This window comes from Sapajus apella, unplaced genomic scaffold (genome assembly GCF_009761245.1).
Source record: "Sapajus apella isolate SASKATOON/1434 unplaced genomic scaffold, GSC_monkey_1.0 scaffold101, whole genome shotgun sequence".
NCBI classification, from domain to species: Eukaryota; Metazoa; Chordata; class Mammalia; order Primates; family Cebidae; genus Sapajus; species Sapajus apella.
The window spans coordinates 7,563,007-7,585,314 of NW_022437041.1; the positions used below are offsets into that span (position 1 = coordinate 7,563,007).

General features: G+C 38.7%; 1 protein-coding gene across 2 annotated transcripts; it reads left to right on the forward strand.

Moving 5' to 3' along the window:
* The first annotated feature begins 471 nt into the window (after positions 1-471).
* Positions 472-20,772, forward strand: EIF5A2 (eukaryotic translation initiation factor 5A2). 2 transcript variants are annotated; one of them, XM_032258305.1, is made up of 5 exons: positions 472-630; positions 1,316-1,515; positions 2,068-2,172; positions 14,838-14,969; positions 15,853-20,772. In XM_032258305.1, exons 2-5 carry the CDS (start codon positions 1,351-1,353, stop codon positions 15,910-15,912), a joined length of 462 nt encoding a protein of 153 aa, XP_032114196.1. In that variant the 5' UTR covers positions 472-630; positions 1,316-1,350; the 3' UTR covers positions 15,913-20,772. The 2 variants fall into 2 exon arrangements, with proteins under 2 accessions (XP_032114196.1, XP_032114197.1); XM_032258306.1 differs by having other exon boundaries at positions 521-630; positions 1,345-1,515; positions 15,853-16,382.
* Positions 20,773-22,308: the final 1,536 nt, after the last annotated feature.

The following is a 22,308-nucleotide window of genomic DNA, read 5'->3' on the forward strand; positions in this document are numbered from 1 at the left end:
ATACTGCACGTGAGTTCTTCTTCCAAGACCAGGAGGGGGGTTCCAACCCCAAGAAAGGCTGCAAGCTGAACCAGAAGCTCAAACCCAAAGTTCCCTTCACAGCCAGCCACACTGGCACTCACTGAATCTGCGCGCCTTGCGAGCGCCGACGATCGTCACGTGATAACTGCCACGCACCTGACGGCAGGGGCCACCGGGTGCCTCGCTTGGTTCCCATTAAAGCAGACTGCGACCCAAACGCAACAAACCTAAGAGTTGGAAGGCGCAAGTTCCTCTGCCAGCGAGCTCACCCTCAGCAATCAGAGTGCTGCAAGTGCTCCCCACGCCGGAAGTGCACTAATCCGCAGCACGTGGCGTTGCCAGGGCGCGCTTCACGTGACTGGGCGGGGCCTCGGGAACCTGGTAGCCAATGGTAGCCCTAGGGGGCGGTGCCTGTGACGCTCCGGGGCCTATCCCGGAAGTGGGGCTGAGGTGGGGGCGGGTAAGGGCGGGGAGGCTGGGGTGTGGAAAGTGTAGCGGCCCCGCCCCGGCTCCTGGAACTGCCGCGGCCGCCACCGCCGCCGCCGGCGCCTCAGCTGTGGGGGACCCGCGCGGGTGCGCAGGCGAAAGGCGCTCTTTGCCAACTGGAAGGTGAGGACCTAGGGAAAAGCTGGTGGGGATGGGGCCAGAGTGAGGCAGGGCCGGGGAAGGCGCCCAGAGCCGAGCGCTGACCGAGGGAACGAAGAAGAATGATGGGGGAACGGAGACAAGCGCGGGACCCGCCGGGGCTCAGGCCCTAGTGGGGCCGAGCCGGGCCGGGCCGAGCCGGGGATGCCGGCAGAACAGGGAGCGCTTGTGCGGCCGCAGGGGCGGCGCAGACGGCTGGAGGGCGCGCTGCGCGCCGGTTAGCAGAGGGCCGGGTGCTGCCAGCCAGGTCCTGTTACTCCGCATCCTTCGCGGGGACGTGCGGCCTGGGCCGGGTCCCCGCAGTAGGGTTTGGGGCGGCGGCGGAGGGCTGGGCGGCGCGGGAAGGTCGCCGGCTTCTGCGGTGGGGCGATGGGCGCCAGAACTTGCTGTTTCCAGCGCGGAGGAGCGCCTAGGGCGGGTGTCCCCACCCTCTGCGGGCTCCTCTGCGACTTCTCATCCCACCTCCCCAAACAATAGCTGGAAAAGTTTCTAGAGGCCAGAGTTAGAAAGTGCCCGCTAGTCTAGGGTGGGTGTTCTATACATGCAGAAATAACAGGCCCATGATGCTTGGCACATAACTTGTCCGGAAGGAGACGTTTCCCTGCCTACATAGCCATTGTTAAAAAGCAAACATAAACTTTTTGTGTAGTTCACACGGAAAAACTACCATCTCCCCAGCCCACCATGGCGGACGAAATTGATTTCACTACTGGGGATGCTGGGGCTTCCAGCACTTACCCTATGCAGTGCTCGGCCTTGCGCAAAAACGGCTTCGTGGTGCTCAAAGGACGACCATGCAAAATAGTGGAGATGTCAACTTCCAAAACTGGAAAGCATGGTCATGCCAAGGTAAGCGCCCTTGCAGATCAGGCTGTGGCTTCGGCGTTGGGATTTTGATCATTTGTATTCCGTTACAGATCATGAGATTACTATACTTAAAATTTTGCAATAAGCACTATTTTTTTCCTTCCCACAATTGCTGAGTGATCAGTTATTACTTTGAAAACTTAAAGGTAGCATTCCTTTCTTGGGCCCTTACAATGTTTACAATATTTCATTAACTGGGAACTGAAACTTTCCTGAATCCTAGTAACCTAGGTCTATTCAGTTTACAGATGAGAAAACCTGTTCTAGCAATTCTAAGAAACCTACACTTTATTTTTCTTGTATACTCTTGAATCACTGGACTGTCTTGGGTCTTGGCATGTCATGATACTGTTTAGTGTTTACTGCATCTTAATTGTATGACCATTACTTTTCTTTTAAGAAAGTAAAATTAGATGACTTTGGAAAGAGGAGAAAAAGAATCTGTCGTAATCAGCGTTGATATTGTACTCTTGTGTGTGTAATGAGTGGTATACTTGGCAGAGATTAAACAGGTTTCCTGTTCTCCTCTGTTAGGTTCACCTTGTTGGAATTGATATTTTCACGGGCAAAAAATATGAAGATATTTGTCCTTCTACTCACAACATGGATGTTCCAAATATTAAGAGAAATGATTACCAAGTAAGCACTGATTTTCTTTAGAATGTTGCCTGTTTCTTCAAGGTGCAAATGCTTTGTACTATCAATAGCTATTTGACAAAACTCAAGAGTAGTTTTGTAGGTTTTTCTAACCAGGTATTAGGCACCACCTATCTTAGAAATTGGAAAAATCGTGATGTTTAACACGTGTTCCTTTTATAGGATTATTACCAGCTTGCTATTTTTTCACATTCTTGCATTTTTAAAAAAGGCAAATACTTATTAGTGTTCCTCAGGCCAAGTGACTGCATATTCCAACTAAGTCCAATGTTTAGTAAAAGTACTATACTCTCTGTTGTAAAATATTTCTAATTTAGATAGCTCCCTCCTGGATGTTTTATTTTAACTGATCAGACTTAAGACATTCAAGAAACTACTGAAATTCATGTTCCTACCAAGTTTTTCATATTAATAAACATGAGTCAGAACTTGACATTCTTAAGTAGGGAAATAAGCTGAAACCCATAAATATAAAGGATAAAATACATGGTCACCAAGTATGGTAAAGAAAACACAAAAACTATATAAATGGTTTAATTATATTCAGTGACCATGCTGTGACCTTTTGCTAACTTATATATGTAAACTTCAAGTTTCAGTTATACATTTGGGTAGGTCATATTTAATGATAGCATTTTATTGTTTTTAATATTGATGATAACCAAATAATTGACCTCATAGGATGTGGAAGCTCAGATTACTCATAACTAAAGCTTTTCTTGAAAGTCTTCAATTTTTGTATCAAGCATACCATATATCAAACTCATTTTTGCTCGTTTTACATAGTAAAAAATACAAAGTTGACACTGAGATTTGTTTTATCCGACTTAAACTGATTTTTTTCTGTACCTTTTATTGTATTATATAGATTTTTTTAATGTTGCTATCAGCTGCACCCAATGATTTTCTTTTGCTGTTTGTCCACATCAAACATACTTTTTTGTAGTTTCAATCTAGTAACACTTATATTTTCACTTTCCTACCTGTCCTAAATGCTTTCTAAGTTGCGTTGAAGTCTTTGTAGAAATTTGAATTGTCTTCATATAGCAGCAAATGTTTTTTTCTTTTTGTTTTTTAATGAGGTAGATCTGGGTTTGGATCTAGTTCTGCCACTTTCTAGTTGGATGATTTTGGACAAGTTATACAACCTGTCTTAGCCTGTTTTCTCATCTACAAAATAGGGATAATATGAGGGTTAAATGAGAAAATGTACCCCATATGTGGATATGTATCAACAAGTATTGTTCTGTTTCCCCTTTTTCCTATGTAAATTCTACTTTATCATTTCTTTATTGTTGGAGCACCAAATTTGATGTGGTATGTAGTAGATGCTCAAAACACATTTGTTAAATGTATATGTGATTACCAAATGTGGTAAGGATAATACAGTAGGCTAAAGCTGAGCATAGAATTTTCTTTTGTCAAAATTGGGTTTCTCTTTTCATCTTAAAATATGAATGTGTTGAATATTCAATATTCATTATATTCAGGAATATTCAATATAGAATGCTTTTGCCTATTGCATATTTCAGAAAGATGGTGTCAGCATTTCAGTAATTACTATTATACTGTGATAAAGTTAGTCAGACATTGATTGAAGCTCAAGACTTAAAGGAATGTTTTTGTTTGGGTCCTAGACTAGCATGAAATGAATGAAGTGAGGGGGTTCTTGCCTCAGGCTCAAAAATTTAAATAAAGACAGGACTAGTAACAATGACAAGCCATATAGGAGCCCAAGGCACAGAGAAAATAATTAATTCTGATCCCACCTTTAAAATTCTGGTATTTTATCATAGGATTTTTGCATTTATTCTAATTTTTTAAAATACTGCATTAAAGTGCTTATCTGATCACTGTGGGGTTTTTTGGTGCCTTTTTAATTTTACACCCAAGACAAATGTCTTACTTCACCATTGTCCCAGCCCTTGGTATGTTCTCCACACTGCAAAGTGGATAAGAGGATGATTCACGCCAGGCAGGCCTGGTCCTAGTCTCTACTTTGGCAATTAACAGCTGTGTGACCTTGGTTGACAAGTTACTTAACCTGTTTTGCTTCCATTTCTTTCTTTATAAAGCAAAGATGTAAATAATAACGCCTCATGGGATCATTTTGAGGTTTCATTAGTTGGTCCAACAATGCCCGACAGAAAGTACTCATTATTTCTATGCTCTTTATTTTCATGTTAGCATACAAAACTTACTTCTGTTAATTTTTTTGAAAGCTAGTTCTCAACTGAGTGCAGTGGCTCATGCCTATAATCCCAGCACTTTGGAAGGCCAAGGTTGGCAGATCACCAAAAAATACAATGTTAGCTGGGCGTGGTGGTGCATGCCTGTAATCCCAGCTACTCAGGAGGCTGAGGCAGGAGAATCACTTGAACCCAGGAGGTGGAGGTTGTCGTGAGCTAAGATCGTGCCATTGTACTCCAGCCTGGGCAACAAGAACAAAACTCTGTCTCAAAAACAAAAAACAAAACAACAAAAAAAACAAAAGCTAGTTCTCCAGTCTGGGCAACAAACCCCATATTTATAAAGTACAGAAAAAAAAAAAAATACCCAGTGAAGGTGGCGTAACACAGCTGTAGTCTTAGCAGCCCAGGGAGCAGAGGTGAAAGGATCACTTGAGCCTGGGGTGGTCAAGGCTGCAGTGAGCCATTATCATGCCGCTGCACTCCAGCCTGGGTGATAGAGTGGGACCCTGTCTCAAAAAAAAAAAAAAGTTCTATGAGCCTTTCTGTTTATATTTATTGTGCTATGTGGTCTTCACTCACCTATCCAACTGCCTTGATTAAATTCCTACTTATTATTTGGCTGTGTGTAATCCTTTATATTTGCTGAATTCAGTATTTTGAGTGCCAGTTGGGCAGTTGGCTAAAGAGAAATAATTATTCTGTTCATTAGAATAATTACAAAGTAAACAGGAAAGAAAACGTATTAATATTTATAGTTTTAATTTTATGTGTTTTAAAATAAGTTCAGAATGAAATAAAAATTGTCTCCTGCCTCCTCTTTCAAGATTAGCTTGGATTAGAATTGCTCATTTACATTACTTCTTCCAAAAGTAGTTATAGATGTCTGGGGCTCAGTGATGGTGTAAGTTATAAATACATCCAGATACATCTTTGGGAATCCCCAAATGCATACAGAAATGCTTATTCAGGCTTTAGTATTCTCTAGAATCATATTTCTTTTTCTTTTTTTTAAAGACGAGGTTTCACCATGTTGGTCAGGCTGGTCTTGAACTTCCAACCTCAGGTGATCCATCTGCCTTGGTCTCCAAAGTGCTTGGATTACAGGCGTGAGCCCCCACACCTGGCCTTAGAATCATATTTCTTTAGAAAGTTCTGTGTTGATATGCACCCCACCACAAGTTAAATGCTGTTTCTGCATTTACTAAAGTTTTATCTGTCATTTGAAGACCATTCTCCAGAAAGAAAACTAATTACTACAGACACGTAAAGTACATATTGTGGACCTTTGGATTATTAGTGAATTGCCCAAACTGTGACTATCAAATCCTAGTATATTCTTCAAATAATTAGTAGATCCTTTGGATGTTGATGTGTTAATTTAATTTTAAGGCTGTTAATTCCTTGAGCTTAAAGTCTTTTTATAATTTTTACCTGTTTCATGGAATCCTTGTCTTCTCAGATGGGAGCAGTCTTTCCCTGGAAATAGAAAACCTCTAAACCAGTAGGGCCCAATGTTGGAAGGACTAGAAGCAAATATTTGTTACAGGATCATTAAGGGTTATCATGAGAGGAGCCACTAACTTTACTTCCTAGACCTGTGTATTCTATCTAGGGAAAAATAGCACCATATTTTGAAACATATTGTAACCTGCAAAAAAACAACACTTCAGGCCAACAGAGTACTATCCCGCAAGTGCCATATATGAGTCTTCACAAGGCTGATCCACAGATGGAAGCTGTTTTGGAATGATAAGGTAGATGAACCAGTGAATTATCTGGGTATTTCGTTGTCTCATTATTTTGCCTGTAAAATTAGTTTTCTAGTCAGAAGTGATGCAGTGTGAGATACTACAACAGGAATGAGGCATTCTGCAAACTTAGATAAGATTTTTGCAGAAGCACTGCAGGCAAGAAAGGCAAATCCATATGTAGAGTAAAACTATTGCAATAAGAAAAAATTGCTGCCTGTTCCATGATGGAAGGGGTACAGTGTATTCAGTCAAGTGGCCAGCTGTTCTTCTGGGAAGCGTATCAAGACTTCTTGTTCTTCTGTTCTTTGTTCTTCTTCTGCCATATCAAGACTCTCCTGTTCTGTGAGGTGTTCAGTAGTGGCTGTAGTCAGATCAGTCTTGGTGAGAGAAAGCCTCTGTCATTTCTGAGCAAGGACTGGGGAAGCTACAAAAAGAAGCTGAGGCCGGGCACAGTGGCTCATGCCTGTAACCTGAGCACTTTGGGAGGCTAAGGCAGGAGGATCACGAGGTCAAGAGATTGAGACCATCCTGGCCAACATGGTGAAACTCCATCTCTACTAAAAATACAAAAGTTAGCCAGGGGTGGTGGCAGGCACCTGTAATCCCAGCTATTCAGGAAGTTGAGGCAGGAGAATCACCTGAACCCGGGAGGCAGAGGTTGCAGTGAACCAAGATCACCCCACTACACTACAGCCTGGCAACACAGTGAGACTCCATTTCAAAAAAAAAAAAAAAAAAAAAGGAGCCGAATGGCATTCACAGAAAAAATCACCTTGTACACCAAATTTTTTAGAGCCTAGTCTCTGCAGACCCCCTTTGGTGAGCACTCATATGGTCACATTGTTCAGTTATTTGGAGAGGTCTGTCAACATATGACTTCTCCAAACCTTACTGTCAGCAGTTTTCCTATTTTGTTCTTTCAGTGTCCTTGACCTTCCAGCCAAATTGTTAGCCATAGCCCGTAACCAGTGCAAATCCACACCTCTGGTTCTGTCTTCTTTCAGATCCAGTGCTTGAAGTTCTTCCCAAACCCACTATCTTTCTGGCTGACCCCTGAATGGTGTCTGCGTATAATGCATAACCATCTAGAAACCATTGTGAATATTTTCCTTTCTCAGTCAAATGGTCATAGGAAACTCTGCATGAAGTCATTGGTATGAGTTGAGGGAGAAGTGTCAATGTGGTAGGAGGTGTTCTCTGAGTCTGAACCACTTCTACAACTTGTTTGCACCTTTAGTTCCTTCTCAAGATGATCTTATATATGCTACTTCCACTCAGTGATGGAGAGCTGCTGTGCTTTCCCAGTTGTGTGGCTTGGTGGGTCAGATAACACTCCAGGTGATGATGGTGTTATTTACTTAGGCTGTATAATAATAGTGATCAAGCATTCAGTCTCTACCAGGGACTAGCAACTCTAAACAAGCAGCTCAAGAGTGCTACTCTCTGGACAAAAAGAAGGAAGAAGTAAAAAAAGAATATGTGTTACCTAAACAAGTCTGGTTGTTTGGAAATAGATTGAGGAAAAAAATTAAATTCAGAACTTAGAACTAAGAAGGCACCTGTCGGAATAATATACCTTCTCCAGCCTTCTGTTGTATGTTAGTAGTACAAATGCAGGCAAAATAGTTTCCTGATAATTCTCCCTTTTCAGTGTTCTTTCCTATTCTGACAACATCGAAGACAGAATCTGCAGCCACTAACTCTCCCCACACTCCCTTGTAGATCATGTTTTGCTTCCTTAGTTTACTGTGCCTCCCAGCCCTTAGTGGTTACAGTGCTCTTTCTAGAATTCATATATACTTTAGCATTTTTTCTATTTCACTTTTTATTGTGGAAATGTTCAAAATACAGGATAACGGATCCTGTGTACCTGTCACTCAGCTTCAGCAATTATCATTATCATCAATTCTCTCTCTCTCTCTCTCCTTCTCTCTCTGCAATTTTTTGACAAAGATACTGTATCATTTCTTCTGTACACCTTCCCACTGTACAGACTTTGCTAATTGCATTTCTTTTTCTTTTTTTTTTTTTAACATGTACCTCTGTCCCTTGTGTTTACTGAGACTTGGTGGTAAGATGTAGAGTCTTATCAAATTTAGATTTTTATTTTCTTCCTTTCTTTTCTTAACAGGACTACTCCATAATGTTCTGTGCAACCATTAGGTAAATAAGTCTGATTGTTTCTCTTTTTGGCCTATTATCAGATATGTGATTATTGCCTCAATCTATTAATTGGAGGAGACACAAATTATGATCTGTCATTCCTTCATTTGTTTTTCTTAGAATACTTCTATAAAAAGAAACTTCCCTTCATCAATTTTTGTTTGTTCATCTTAAGAGACAGTGTCTGTGTGTGTAGGGGTGGGTGGGTGTATTTGACTCTTTCTTTTTAAGGTACAGTTTATAAAATAAATTGGTTCCTAGTGCCCACTGAAGATGACCAAATACATATTTTTTTCATTATAAACTTGAGAATTTAAACATATTTGTGTTTCAACCCTTTGTTGTTATTATCCTTATTGATTCTCACATTGCTCCATCTTGGCCAGTGGGAGCTTATTCAAGTTAGCTCTTGAGTCCCTTCGACATGGGCCTAATGTTAATTCTCTCTGGTAGCTCCTTGCTTTTTAGTGCCACAGCTTACTCCAGGTTGATCTTACACAGTTCCTGATCTGGACCTGAAATTATCCATTTTTCCAAGGAGCCCTAGATTCTTTTAGCAGGAAATAAAAAATACCACATTCTTTTTCTTTTCTTTTTTTTTTTTTTTTGCAATGGAGTCTTGTTCTGCCACCCAGGCTAGAGTGCAGTGGTACCATCTCAGCTCACTACAATCTCTGCTTCCTGGGTTCAAGTGATTTGCTTGCCTTAGCCTTCCAAGGAGCTAGGACTACAGGTGCCATCACACCTGGCTAATTTTTGTATTTTTAGTAGAGATGAGGTTTTGCCATGTTGGTCAGGCTGTTCTCAAACTCCTGACCTCAAATGATCTGCTGGCCTTGGCCTCCCAAAGTGCTGGGATTACAGGTTTGAGCCACCATGACTAGCCGAAAATAGCACATTCTGATAGCATTATAATCTCATATACTGATCAGGAGCTTGGTACACCTCCACACGCCTAATATCTCTAAAGTTTTTTGACTCTGACCTCTGCTATCTCCCTGCTTGCTACTAACAATAATTACTTTCTACCAAAAAAAATTGTTTAAAAACATCTAAAAGTAACCAAGTCAGTAGGTTTGTTTAAAGGTAGAGGACCAGAAGGAGGTATTTAGAGTTGGCTTATAACAATCTCCTTGCCATCCCCACCTTCCAACTCTATGGAGTCAGAGAGGCCTTTGAGAGAAGATGGAAACATTTACACAAAAACATGCTTGGGGATTTGACAATGATACTGTTGGCTTTTTTCTTTAAGCTTGCAAATTACAAAGTGGGAAAGTGTACCTTTGGAGTGGAAAAATCTGGCAGGTAACTACCTTAGTCAACTTATCAAAGTTGGCATCACTTGTAATGGGACAAATTGATATTTGCCTCCTGATAATGATACTCTGAGGACAGTCTTTTATATAGTATTCCTTTCAAAAATGCATTACCTGAATCATGAGGAAACAGTGAGACAAACCCAAACTGAGGAACATTCTTTAAAACAGTGAACACTACCACCCCCGCCCCCGCCCCGGAGTTTAAGATCAGCCTGGGCAACACAAGAAGACCCTGTATCTAAAAAATAAAAATTAAAAAAAGAACAGCAACAACAGGCATAGTGGTTGTATGCTGTGGTCCCAGTGACCTGGGAGGCTGAGGTGGGTAGATCACTTGAGCCCTGGAGGTTGAGACTGCGGTGAGTCACGATCACACCACCACACTCCTGCCTGGCTGACAGAGCAAGACCTGGTTTCAAAAAAAAAAATAACCCCTCCCAAAAAAAAAGTCAATGCCATGAAACATAAAGGGTGGGGGAACTGTTAGAATTAAGAGACTAAACTGACATGATAGCCAAATAAATACAAGGTATGATCCTGGAGTTAGGGAAATAAGTTGCTATCAAGGACAATATTAGGACAATTTGCAAATTTAAATATGGACTATATATTGAATAATAGGTTATCAATATTTCCTGATTTTGAAAAATAAATTGTTACCTAAGAATATATCCTTGTTCTTGAGAAAAACACACTGAAGTTTTAATTGCTAAAAAGTCATGATTGTCGCACTGAAGCATTTATTGCTGAAGAGTCATGATCTTTGGAGCTTACTCTCATTGGTTCTGTAAAAATAAGAATGTACATGATAGATATATATATTGGATGTACATATAGAGAAAAAAGTGCATGTGATTAAATGTTAATGGGTGTATCTAGGTAAAAGATATGGGATGTCATTGCATTATTGCAGCTTTTCTATAGAACTTAAGATTTTTAAATAAATAATTCAGTTTAAAAGATTTCACATTGCTATAAAGAACTACCTGAAACTGGGTAACTTATAAAGATAAGAGATTTTTTTTTTTTTTTTTTTTTGAGACAGAGTTTCACTGTTGTTAGCCACCCTGGAGTGCAGTGGCATGATCTCGGCTCATCGTAACCTCTGCCTCCTGGGTTCAAGCGATTCTCCTGCCTCATCCTCCCAAGTAGCTGGGATTACAGGCATGCACCACCACGCCCAGCTAATTTTGTGTTTTTATTACAGATGGAGTTTCACCATGTTGGTCAGGCTGCTCTCAAATTCCCAACCTCAGGTGATCCACCCACCTTGGCCTCCCAAAGTGCTGGGATTACAGGTGTGAGCCACTGCACCCGGCAAGAAAAGAGATTTAATTGACTCACAATTCCACATGGCTGGGGAGGCCTCAGGAAACTTAAAATCATGGGGGAAGGTGAAAGGGAAGCAAAGCACGTTTTACATGGCAGCAGGAGTGACAGCAAGCCAGGGGGGAACTGTCAAACACTTTTAAACCATCAGATCTCATGAGAACTCACTCGTTGTCATGAGAACAGCATGGGAGTATCCACCCCATGATCTAATCACCACACACCAGGACTGTCCCTTGACATGTGGGGATTACAATTCAAGATGAGATTTGGGTGAGGACAAAGAGCCAAACCATATTATTCTGTCTCTGACCCCTTCCAAATCTCATGTTCTCACATTTTAAAAGACAATCATCCCTTCTCAACAGTCCCCCAAAGTCCTAACTTATTCAGCATTAACCCAAAAGCCCAAGTCCAAAGTCTCATCTGAAACAGGGGAAGTCCCTTCTGCCTGTGAGCCTGTAAAATCAAAAACAAATATTTAATTCCTAGATACAATGAGGGTACAGGCATTAGGTAAATGCTATCATTTTAAATGGGAGAAATTGGCCAAAACAAAGGAGTTACAGGTCCCATACAAGTCCAAAACCTGGCAGGGCAGTCATTCAGTCTTAAAGTTCCAAAATAATCTCCTTTGACTCCATGACTTACATCCATGGCACACTGATCCAAAAGGTAGGCTCCCAAGGCCTTGGGCAATGCCAGCCTTATGCCTCTGCAGGGTATAGCCCCTGCTTTCACTGGGTGGTGTTGAGTGCCTGTGGCTTTTCCAGGTGCACGATGCACCATTCTGGCATCTGGAGAATGGTGGCCCCCTTCTCACAGCTCCACTAGGCAGTGTTCCAGCGGGGGACTCTCTGAGGGGGCTCTAACCCCACATTTCCCTTCCACACTACCCTAGCAGAGGTTCTCCATGAGGGCTCTGCCCCTGCAGCAGACTTCTGCCTGGACCTCCAGGTGTTTCGTACATCCTCTGAAATCTAGGCAGAGGCTCCCAAACCTCAGCTCTTGCCTTCTATGCACCTGCAGGCCCAACACCACGTGGAAGCCATGAAGGATTATAGCTTACACCCTCTGAAGCAACAGCCCAAGCTATACTTTGGCCCCTTTTAGCCACAGCTGGAGCTGGAGTGGCTGGGACACAGAGCACCAAGTCCCAAAACTATACAGAACAGCAGGGCCCTGGGCCTGGCACACAAACCAATTTTCCCTCCTAGGCCTGTGGGCCTTTGTTGGGAGTGGCTGCCATGAAGATCTCTGGAATGCCCTGGAGACATTTTCTGCATTGTCTTGGCTATTAATATTCGGCTCCTTATTACTTATGCAAATTTCTGCAGCTGGCTGGAATTTCTTCCCAGAAAATAGGTTTTTCTTTTCGGCTACATGGTCAGGCTGCACATTTTTCAAACTTTTATGCTCTGCTTCTCTTTTAAACATAAGCTCCAATTTCAGATCATCTCTTTGTGAATGCATATGACCTTACTACGCTTTCAAAAAAAAAGCCAACTCATCTCTTGAATGCTTTGCTGTTTAGAAATTTCTTCTACCAGATACGCAAATCATTTCTCTCAAGTTCAGAGTTCCACAGATCTCTAGGGCAGGGCAAAATGCTGCCAGTCTCTTTGCTAAAGCATGGCAAGAGTGATCTTTGCTTCAGTTCCCAATAAGTTCCTCATCTCCATCTGAGACCACCTCAGCCTGGACTTCACTGTCCATATTACTGCCAGTATTTTGGTCAAATCCATTCACCAAGTTTCTGGTAAGCTTCAGACTCTCCCTCATCTTTCTTTCTTCTGAGCCCTCTAAACTGTGCCAGTCTCTGCCCATTACCCAGTTCCAAAGTCACTTCCATATTTCAGACATCTTTATAGCAGTGCCCCAGACTCCTGGCACCTATTTTCCATATTAGTCCATTTTCACACTGCTATAAAGAACTACCTGAGACTGGGTAATTTATAAAGAAAAGAGATTTGAGTCGCAGTTCCACATGGCTGGGGAGGCCTGAGCAACCGTGGCAGAAGGCAAAGGGGAAGCAAGGCACATCTTACATAGTGGTGGGAGATAGAGCAAGTGAGGGAGGAACTGCTAAACACTTTGAAGAGAACTCACTCATTATGATGAGAACAGCATGGGGGAGACTGCCTCCATGCTCCAGTCACCTCCTACCAGGTCCCTCCTTCGACATGTGGGGATTACAGTTCAAGATGAGATTTGGGTGGGGACACAGAGTCAAACCATATAAAGGATTAAATAATTTGTTCTCATTATTTTTGTTTTTCCGTAGCTTAGTTTTATTTTTAAAAACTCTAATTGTATTTAACATAGCAATTTACTTTGATAAAATGTTTAATGTTTGTAAATGCATTGTTTTACTATGTTTTATATGATTTTTATACATGTTACATTTGAAATGCTATGTATATTTCATTCCACAGTTTATGATTCTTAACTCTTAAAAAATAATCCATTACATACATAATTTTCAAAATATCAGTATTATTATTTGGCTTCCGTTTTTCAGTCTCTAATGACACAGTAGGAACATTTGACTCTAGAAATAGACAAGCTCTGCTTTGGGGAATTACTAAAAGAACAGAAATCAGAAAGATTTGCCTTGGAATCTTGTGGTTGTTTAAAAATTACATTTCAAGTTAGGTGCATTGGTACACATCTATAGTCCCAGCTCCTCGGAAGGCTAAAGCAGCGGCTCACTTGACCCCAGGAGTTCGAGGCCAGCCTAGGCAATATATTGAGAACCCCCATCTTTAAAAAAATAATTTAAAAAAATATTACACTTCTACCTCAACCTCCTTGCTCCCACTTCTCTACCACCCACATCACAAATATTTGAGGGACTAAGAGGTTAGTTAAAAGTCCTGTTATAGCACTGTAGGATCTTATTTCTGAGATTTTTAGACATAGAAAAACTCAAATTTCCTGTGGTAGATGGAGTTTCTGTGGAGAGCCATAGTCAGTTTTGACAGGTGGTGTATGTAGAGGAGAGCAATCCTAATGATATGCCTGGTTTATATCATAGTGGTTACAGGGGTTGAAGAACCATTGTCTTTGACTCCTTTTGTGGATGTTAGCAGCTGGTATTCTCGATGATAGCCTTTTATAAAATGTGTTAGGATTCCAGGCATACTAATGGTGAACATGCTTTTATTAATATAATGAATGAGTGGAGGCTGATTGTTTCCTCATTCCTGTAGTAAATAAGAAGTTCAATGATATCAAAACCGGGTTTTTTTTTGCAAGCTGGGTTGATGACTGGGTTTTTTTTTTTTTTTTTTTTCACTAATGTTATCAATACGCTAGTGGATTTTGTTGTTGCTGTTGTTGGCGGTGAGCTGAAGACCAAAATTTTCCACTTAATTTTGCTCATAATCAAATTAAACAATGCATTGTTTGTAATAACAAAAATAACTTTTATGCCCAGTAATGTGAAATTGGTTAAATCAGTTATAGTATGTCCATGCAGATATGTGGTAGTTAAATCAACTAAGTTAGGTCTATATTTTCTGGTTAGAAAGTATTTCTAAGACATATTATTAAGTCAAAATGGTTCACTGTAGAATGCTTACAATATCCCAATTTCTTTATTTTTAAAAATCTACTATACTTATTTTGTGAATATAAATGGAATACACTGTAAAGACGCCTAAACTGTTTAATAACGCAGAGATTGGGGATGGAAAGTATTGGGTGGAGTAAACTTATACTTCCATTCTGTACGTATTTTATATTTTCTGTATTTTTAGCATTTTAAAATACTAAGAATATTAATGTATTGCCGTGTACTTATACAAATTAAATTACAATTTAACTATGTAAACATTACAAAGAAGTGGATGTAATCTAATCAACACAAATGATATAATTTCTTCTAACAGCTGATATGCATTCAAGATGGCTACCTTTCCCTGCTGACAGAAACTGGCGAAGTTCGTGAGGATCTTAAACTGCCAGAAGGTGAACTAGGCAAAGAAATAGAAGGAAAATACAATGCAGGTGAAGATGTACAGGTGAAGACTTAGAGAAAGATTGTTTTTGAAAACCATTTTATAAAAACTTTGGCCTCAACTAGTTAACACAAAATTCTATATATGGAATGTGGTTTAAAAATATTGCTAAAATGTTGAAAACAATCTCTAAGGCAGGTTTTCTGTAAAACCCTCAGAGACTCATTACCAAAGAAAGTATCAAAGTTCATTTTTGCTGCATAAACATTCTCAAACCCAACTTTGTTTCGAAGCTCTGCACCTGAGCTTTTTTTTTTTTTTTTTTTTTTGAGAGGGAGTCTCCCTCCATCACCTAGGCTGGAATGCAGTGGCATGATCTCAGCTCACTGCAACCTTTGCTTCCCAGGTTCGAATGATTCTCCCCTCAGCCTCCTGAATAGCTGGGATTACAGCCATGTGCCACCACATTCGGCTAATTTTTGTATTTTTAGTAGAGACTGAATTTCAACCTGTTGGCCAAGCTGGTCTCAAACTCCTCCTGACCTGAGGTGATCTGCCCACCTTGGCCTTCCAGAAGTGCTGGGATTATAGGCATGAGCCAAGGCACCCAGCCCTGAGCTATTCTTAAGGGTAAGAAATGATGCTACTGGATTGTTAAAGAGTGAAGGAGATTTACTCTGTGTTTTGTTACAACTTTCAGAAATGTAACATGTAGTAAATATTGAAACATTTATAGTTCTTATTCTTTGTTCCTTGCAAGTTGTCTTACCACTATTTAAGAAATTCTGCTTTAGAAAACTGTAAAGAAAGTAGCTTGTTTTGGAGTACCCCTTTCAAAAGTCTGTATGTACAAAATATACACAAATATACAATATATGATGAACTAGTTAAATCTTCTATATGTATTGTCTTCTGAATAACTTTTTGCCCGCCTTTTTGCTTCTAGGTGTCTGTCATGTGTGCAATGAGTGAAGAATATGCTGTAGCCATAAAACCCTGCAAATAAATGGGAACATCAAGCATGAACACTGTTTAGGTCTGAATCAACTGCAGATCTAAAGTTGGGTTCTAAGTTGTCACCAAAGCTATAGCCTTCATAAGCAACCTCATTTCTTTTTTTAATTGTTTTCAGATTGTGATGGGTTAGTTTTACAGGCAATTGATAATTTAAAAAAAATGTTTTTTGAATTTTGTAGGTATGTTTCCTATAATATTCCTGTGATTTTCAGTATGTCAGTCCAAGAAACAAACAAGATAGCTTCAGCAGATGTGATTTGTCTGAGCAAATCATTCCTGTGTTTTAGTTAAATGATAAACCAGGGTTTTAAATCAAACAATGTAGCATAAAGTGGTATTGAAATACCACTTGTAAGTTGAACTGCTCTGCATTAATTACAGATTTAATATAAAATGAACTGATTATATATTGGAATTGTTACAGTTTCAGCCTGTGTAGGGCAAACACAAATCCTTAAATCAAAAAATGTCAGTTATTTTGGTGGCCACATGCAACCACGTGATTACTTTGGTCATACTATTTACCGTATTATTGGCAGACTCGACGTAACCATATATGGTGGTTTTAGTCCCTTCTTACAGTTGGCAGAAGGACACTGAACTGTTGGGTGAAAGTTAGCAACTCATATTAGAGGAAGACACAAAAGTGGCAAAGAGGGTTGATTAAAGCTATACATTTTCATGTGAGGACTTTGTAAGTTAGTATAAAAATGAAAAGTTGCTTTTCAATTGTGTTTGCTTTTAACTTTGCCCCCAACATTTAAAGGAGTGATCTGCTTTACAGGATACTACGCAATGCATTCTTTTTTTCCAACCATGTTGAATAAATATTACTATTTATCAGTAAATACTACCAACTTTTTTTTTTTTTTTTTTGAGACCAAGTCTCACTCTATCAGCCAGGCTGGAGTACAATCTCAGCTTACAGCAGGCTCTGCACCGCAGGTTCAAGCGATTCTCCTGCCTCAGCCTCCCAAGTAGCTGGAACTACATGTGCACACCACCATGCCCAGCTAATTTTTTTTTTTTTTGTATTTTTAGTAGAGATGGGGTTTCACCTTGTTGTCTAGGCTGGTCTTGAACTCCTGACCTCAGGTGATCCACCTGCCTTGGCCTCTGAAAGTGCCAGCACTTTACAGGCATGAGCCACCACACCGGGCCCCTTTCCAAGCATTTTTAAGTATAGATTTTTTGACATTAAGGTATTTATTAAACAAAAACTGAGAATTATTTAAACTGATTTGGAATTTTGGAAGTTTTGTTAATTTTATGTACTTTTTTTCTAAAGTGAATTGAAAGTGAATCACGGAAGCAATATTATTGTATATGAATATTATTATTTAACTTATTTTAAGTATATGTATTTTTTTTTTCTGATTGTTGCATGACTTAATTCAGTTGCTGGTGTGAAATATAACTAACAATTCTATAAACTGAACTATTTTAAAAGGTATTTTAGGTGACACCACTGCATTTCTATTTAATCTTTTGAGTCCTATGTATTACTTCCAGAATTTTAGACATTGTTACAGGGTTTGACTTAATAACAATCATCATATTGGAGCAAAACAGAACAAAATCACTATCTCAGAAATACCTTAATTATCCAAGACTGGCTCTTAGACTCTCTCTCCCATCATGCCTTGACCTCTAAAAAGCCCTTTGTTCCTATCTTCTAAAGGAAAATATATCATATAGGATCATGTAACTGACCTAATCAGTGACTGGAAATAGCATTAGTAGCAGAAGATCCCAAGTTTTAGTTGCTGAATTTGTACACACTTTTAAATCTTGTCTTAGACTCAGCAAACCCATTTGGAGAAGAAGCAAGATACTTCAAGAGAAATGCAAAAAGGACATTTCTAAAGCACAAGAGAGTGAGGTTGTAGTTGATCGTTTTTAGTATATCATTTTAGCTTTCGCCCATCTAAAGCACAATTAAAAATTAGGCTACATTCTTTCCAGTATTCTATTTAAGTACCTACTACACATTGCTCTAGTTTATTAGTACTCTGTAATGTGTATCTTACTTGCTACTGGTTAGCACTGTTACTCATAGGAATTCCTGAAAAGTATTAACTTGTGCTGCTTGCAGGTCATTCTTGTAGCCCCTCTTAACCATGCTGGTGTTATGATTTAGTATTAACTTTCGATTAGCATGCCCCTGTTCTTCCTAACTTGTCAAACTTCACATAAATATATTTTCAATTGTGATGTAAGGATGTACAAATAATTATAATAATGCATCTCTATCTTCATACTTTGAATGGCAAAAACTATTTATGCATAAATATTTTCATTTTAAGTAATATATACAGTGTAAATACTCTTGATATATAAGTATAGATTTTAAAGATATGGGACTTTATTTTCACATAAGTCAATAGATGTTTCTGTAGAACAAAGTATTTCATTTAGTAAATCTTTATAAATTATATTAAAGGGAAGCAGGGAACATGTATTTTTTAACATAGAACAGAAGTCACTTCATTCTTTTAGACATCAGAAATGTTAAAGTTGATTCCTAGTATTTGTTGTACTTTTTGTAGCAAATGTTAAATATCATGAGTTAACATGTATAGAATGTGGACTGTCATGTTGATAGATTGTAGAGTGATAAGCCATTTTTATCTGTATACATTCACCAATGTATATTAACAGGTTGAATATTTGCTTCTTTTTAGAACATTTTACTTATACTGTGAAGATTTTGTTATACCTTATTTGCTACAACATAGATCATATCATTGCTACTTTGACTTAGCATTTGTATCATAAACATAATTATGATTCTTTCATGCTCCCTTCCAAGGCCTGTCAGTCAATTGAAGAAATTGTTGCTAACCAAGCTCTTGACTCTCTTTCCCTTAATGATACAAATCTCTGTACCAGTGCTTTATGTTAATTACCAAAACTCTCCCGCAGTTAGAGCATAATAGGAGACACTGCAATAAAATGATTAGGCTGTAAAATCAGAGACACAACTTTTTATTACAACACAATTTGCATGTGCACATGTGCACACATAGCTTTGTATGTTAGTTCTTTTTTCCAAAGTCCCAGCTCTTAAAAGTACTATAGTCTGGTAGTGCCTCAACTGTTGGTAACTTTTTTTTTAATTTACAACTTTTGCAGAACTTGTTTTTGTACTTTAAAGTTTCTCAATTCAATTATTTCTAGTTGAGCTGTAATTTGAATGCATTGTTCTCAGAACTGTTTGTGCTAAGAGTTGAAATTACATTATTTTAAAGCTAATTGCCTGAAAATACATTGCAAAATTTTCCCAAATTGTAATACCATGATACATGCATATAAAAAAAAATCCTTAATGTCAGCACACTTAAACTACGTGCTAAATAGTTAAAAAAAAAAAATGGAAACGGTAGCATCCAGACCGGAATCTTGCCATATATTTTTCATTTTAGAATAGAATTTGGCAGTCCCATCTTAGAATCCTATACTTTGGATATATCTGAAAGCATTCCTTAGGCATGGACCCCAAAGAGTGTTTTGGAGCCAGCCATCAATGTAGAATTTCACCAAACATATTTAGGGATAACAGATAATAATGCTCTTTTGGGTACATTGAAATGTTTACATATTGAATTCTATAATACGAACTAGGAACACATTTACTATGGGAAAATATGGCTCTTAAGCAGTGTAAGAGTGAAAATATAAGCATATTTCCATGAACAGTATATCATACTGATCAGCAGTTCTCATTTTAATGTCATTTTGCCGTAATACTTCATAGTTTTCAAGGCTTTTTTCTGCTAGCATTCAGACAAGGCAACAAAGATTTAAGAAAAATGTATGGTGGAAAACCTTAAAAATTAAGACAATGCAATCTATTAAATTTTTTTTTTCTCTGAATTGGGTATATGGCATCAGTACTTGATTTTAGCAGGGAACATATGGATTTAGCTTATGAAACACAGATGTTCTCTGGAAACATGGCTTGAAGCCAATGTGTAATTTAATGTTTTTCCATTAAACAAACATCTGAACACCAACTTAGCTACCAAGTGAGGTCAAGTGCCTGAAAAATGCTGTATACATCTAATAAGTATGTTTTCTTTGTGTAAAAGAGGAATCTTATAGTAATGCATACCAGGCTTTCACCTGCTAGAAACATACTTGTTGGCAAACTTTGCCATCTACCACCATTCCCCTCCTTAGAACAGGTAGAAACCTATTTTACAAATAAAAGAGACAGGTTATTCTATTTATATGAAGTCCCTAAAGCTATTTCTTGGTATTGGTAGACTTAAGTTTATCTTAGTTCAAGATTGTACTTTTTAAAGAACTCTGGACTATTTTAAGCAATGACTGAACAGCTGGTCACAATTCACAGTTTTGATCTTTTCTGAGGAGTTACTTATTGTGGTTAATATCTACTATAAATAAGCACTCTTGTGCTTATTACGAAGCATAATGCAAATTACTAGTTCTATACTAGTTTAATGAAAATGACTAGTTCTATACTATTATGTACTTTTATCCTCCTCCCCAAAAAGAAAACAGTTGGAATGGCATTGTCTAAATCCAGTGGCACTTTTTTAGTAATACATTTTTTTCTTACATATAGCAGAACTATTGCTTTTACCTGCAGAGACTCAAATGTTTTCACTAAAACTTTAAAATTGTAAGATATGTAGTATTACTGATTGTGCATTTTACATTTCAAAAATAGTTAAAATTCAAATGCGAAGTCTTCTTTGACTTAAAAACCCTTTAAAATGCAGATAATACCTTAACAATTACAACTTTTTGTTATATTATTAAAATATATTTGTCTGTTAACTTCACCAGTTGTATTCAATAAAAGTTAACTTAACAGCTTGCACTATTCTTGTATATATACATCTTTAAAACAATTTCATACCCAAAAATTGTATGACTTAAGTATATGTCACTTTAAAAGTAAATTAACTTGTTTTTATTGAGTACTTTATATTCTAGGTCCTTACGTAGTGCCCTAGCATTATGACTAAGACTGTTTAATTTCTAAATTTTAGTTTGAGGTTTAGGTCAATGTTTAATTTTAATTATATAAAATAGTCACTTGGTTCAAAGTTCAGCAGGTACAAAAGAATAAAGACATTGTTCCCTCTTCACTCCCTTCCTATGCATCCTTCCAAAGATATTTAATGTAAGAGGGGGTAATGCTACTTCCCTCACTCCTGATCTCCCAGGGCCTGAGGTGTTTCTTTCCTACAATCTGGGGTTGCTGCTCCCTTTCCACAACATGAGTGGTGCAACAATTCCCTGAAGCAAACTCTTCACCCTTTTTCCAATCCTCACCATGTCTAATCCACACCAACTGGACATGTTCGTTTCTAGGTGGCTCGGTGTTTCCTCCTTACACACTGTAACATTCTAGAACATCTCTCTCGCTCCCTGATGTGAGCTATGCCAGGGATACCATGGCAGTTGTCACCTTGTATCTATGATCATCACAACTATCCATAATCTACCAGATCCACAATGCAAAGTTGGGCAGTAAAAGAAGCACCAGATAGAGTCTTCTAGCTTCTATCCCCACTCCTTTTTGCCACTTGCAAATTCGGTAGCCCAGTTATTCAGAGGAAGGTATAGAGGGAAGAAAAAGAAGACTGAAAAGGGCTAATTACAAGTTTCATGTCTCTTACAGTTTGCATCTTATCCTTCCTCACCCCCTATCATTAAATCATAAAACATTCTATCCAGATAGAATGCCCTTCTGTGGAACTGCGTATTTGGAAACCATACTGCCTATCTAAATTATGCACTCCACTGGGAACTTACAGTATCTGTTTCCCACAATACTTGCCGTCATCAGTTACAACCACTGGGTGTGTATTGGTTCAAAAGGACCTACCTACAAGGTTATATCAATCCATTGTCCAATTTGAGAGTTTTTTCCGAATACAGTTAAAATAATTTCTGGCTACACCCAGGGACACTTCCCAGAACCACAATGACTTGTAGTCTCGTGCCCCAGAAAGCCAAAAAGGCCCAGCAATCCTGGTTGCCACCAGGCCCCCGACAGATTCTAAGGAAGAAGAGAGGTTCATCAACTAACACTCAGTGTGTCTGCATTTTTCTTCATAATTATGTAAGTTTCACTTAATGTGGGTGTCACTGTAGCTCATTTTAATTGCTAGACAATCAATGAGGTAAATATTTTGGATATATATCAAATATTACCATCCTGATGTTAGATATTTTCTTTCCAAAGCAAATAGAACTTTCATTAAAAAAGGATACTTAGAGCACCAAGAAAACAGCAGTAGCTTCTATAAAGCAGAAGTATGAAAAACACTGTGATACCAGTCCCAAGTGAAATTAAAAACAAAACTAGAAAATAAAAAGTTCTTTCTAACTAGAAATTTTAAACCTT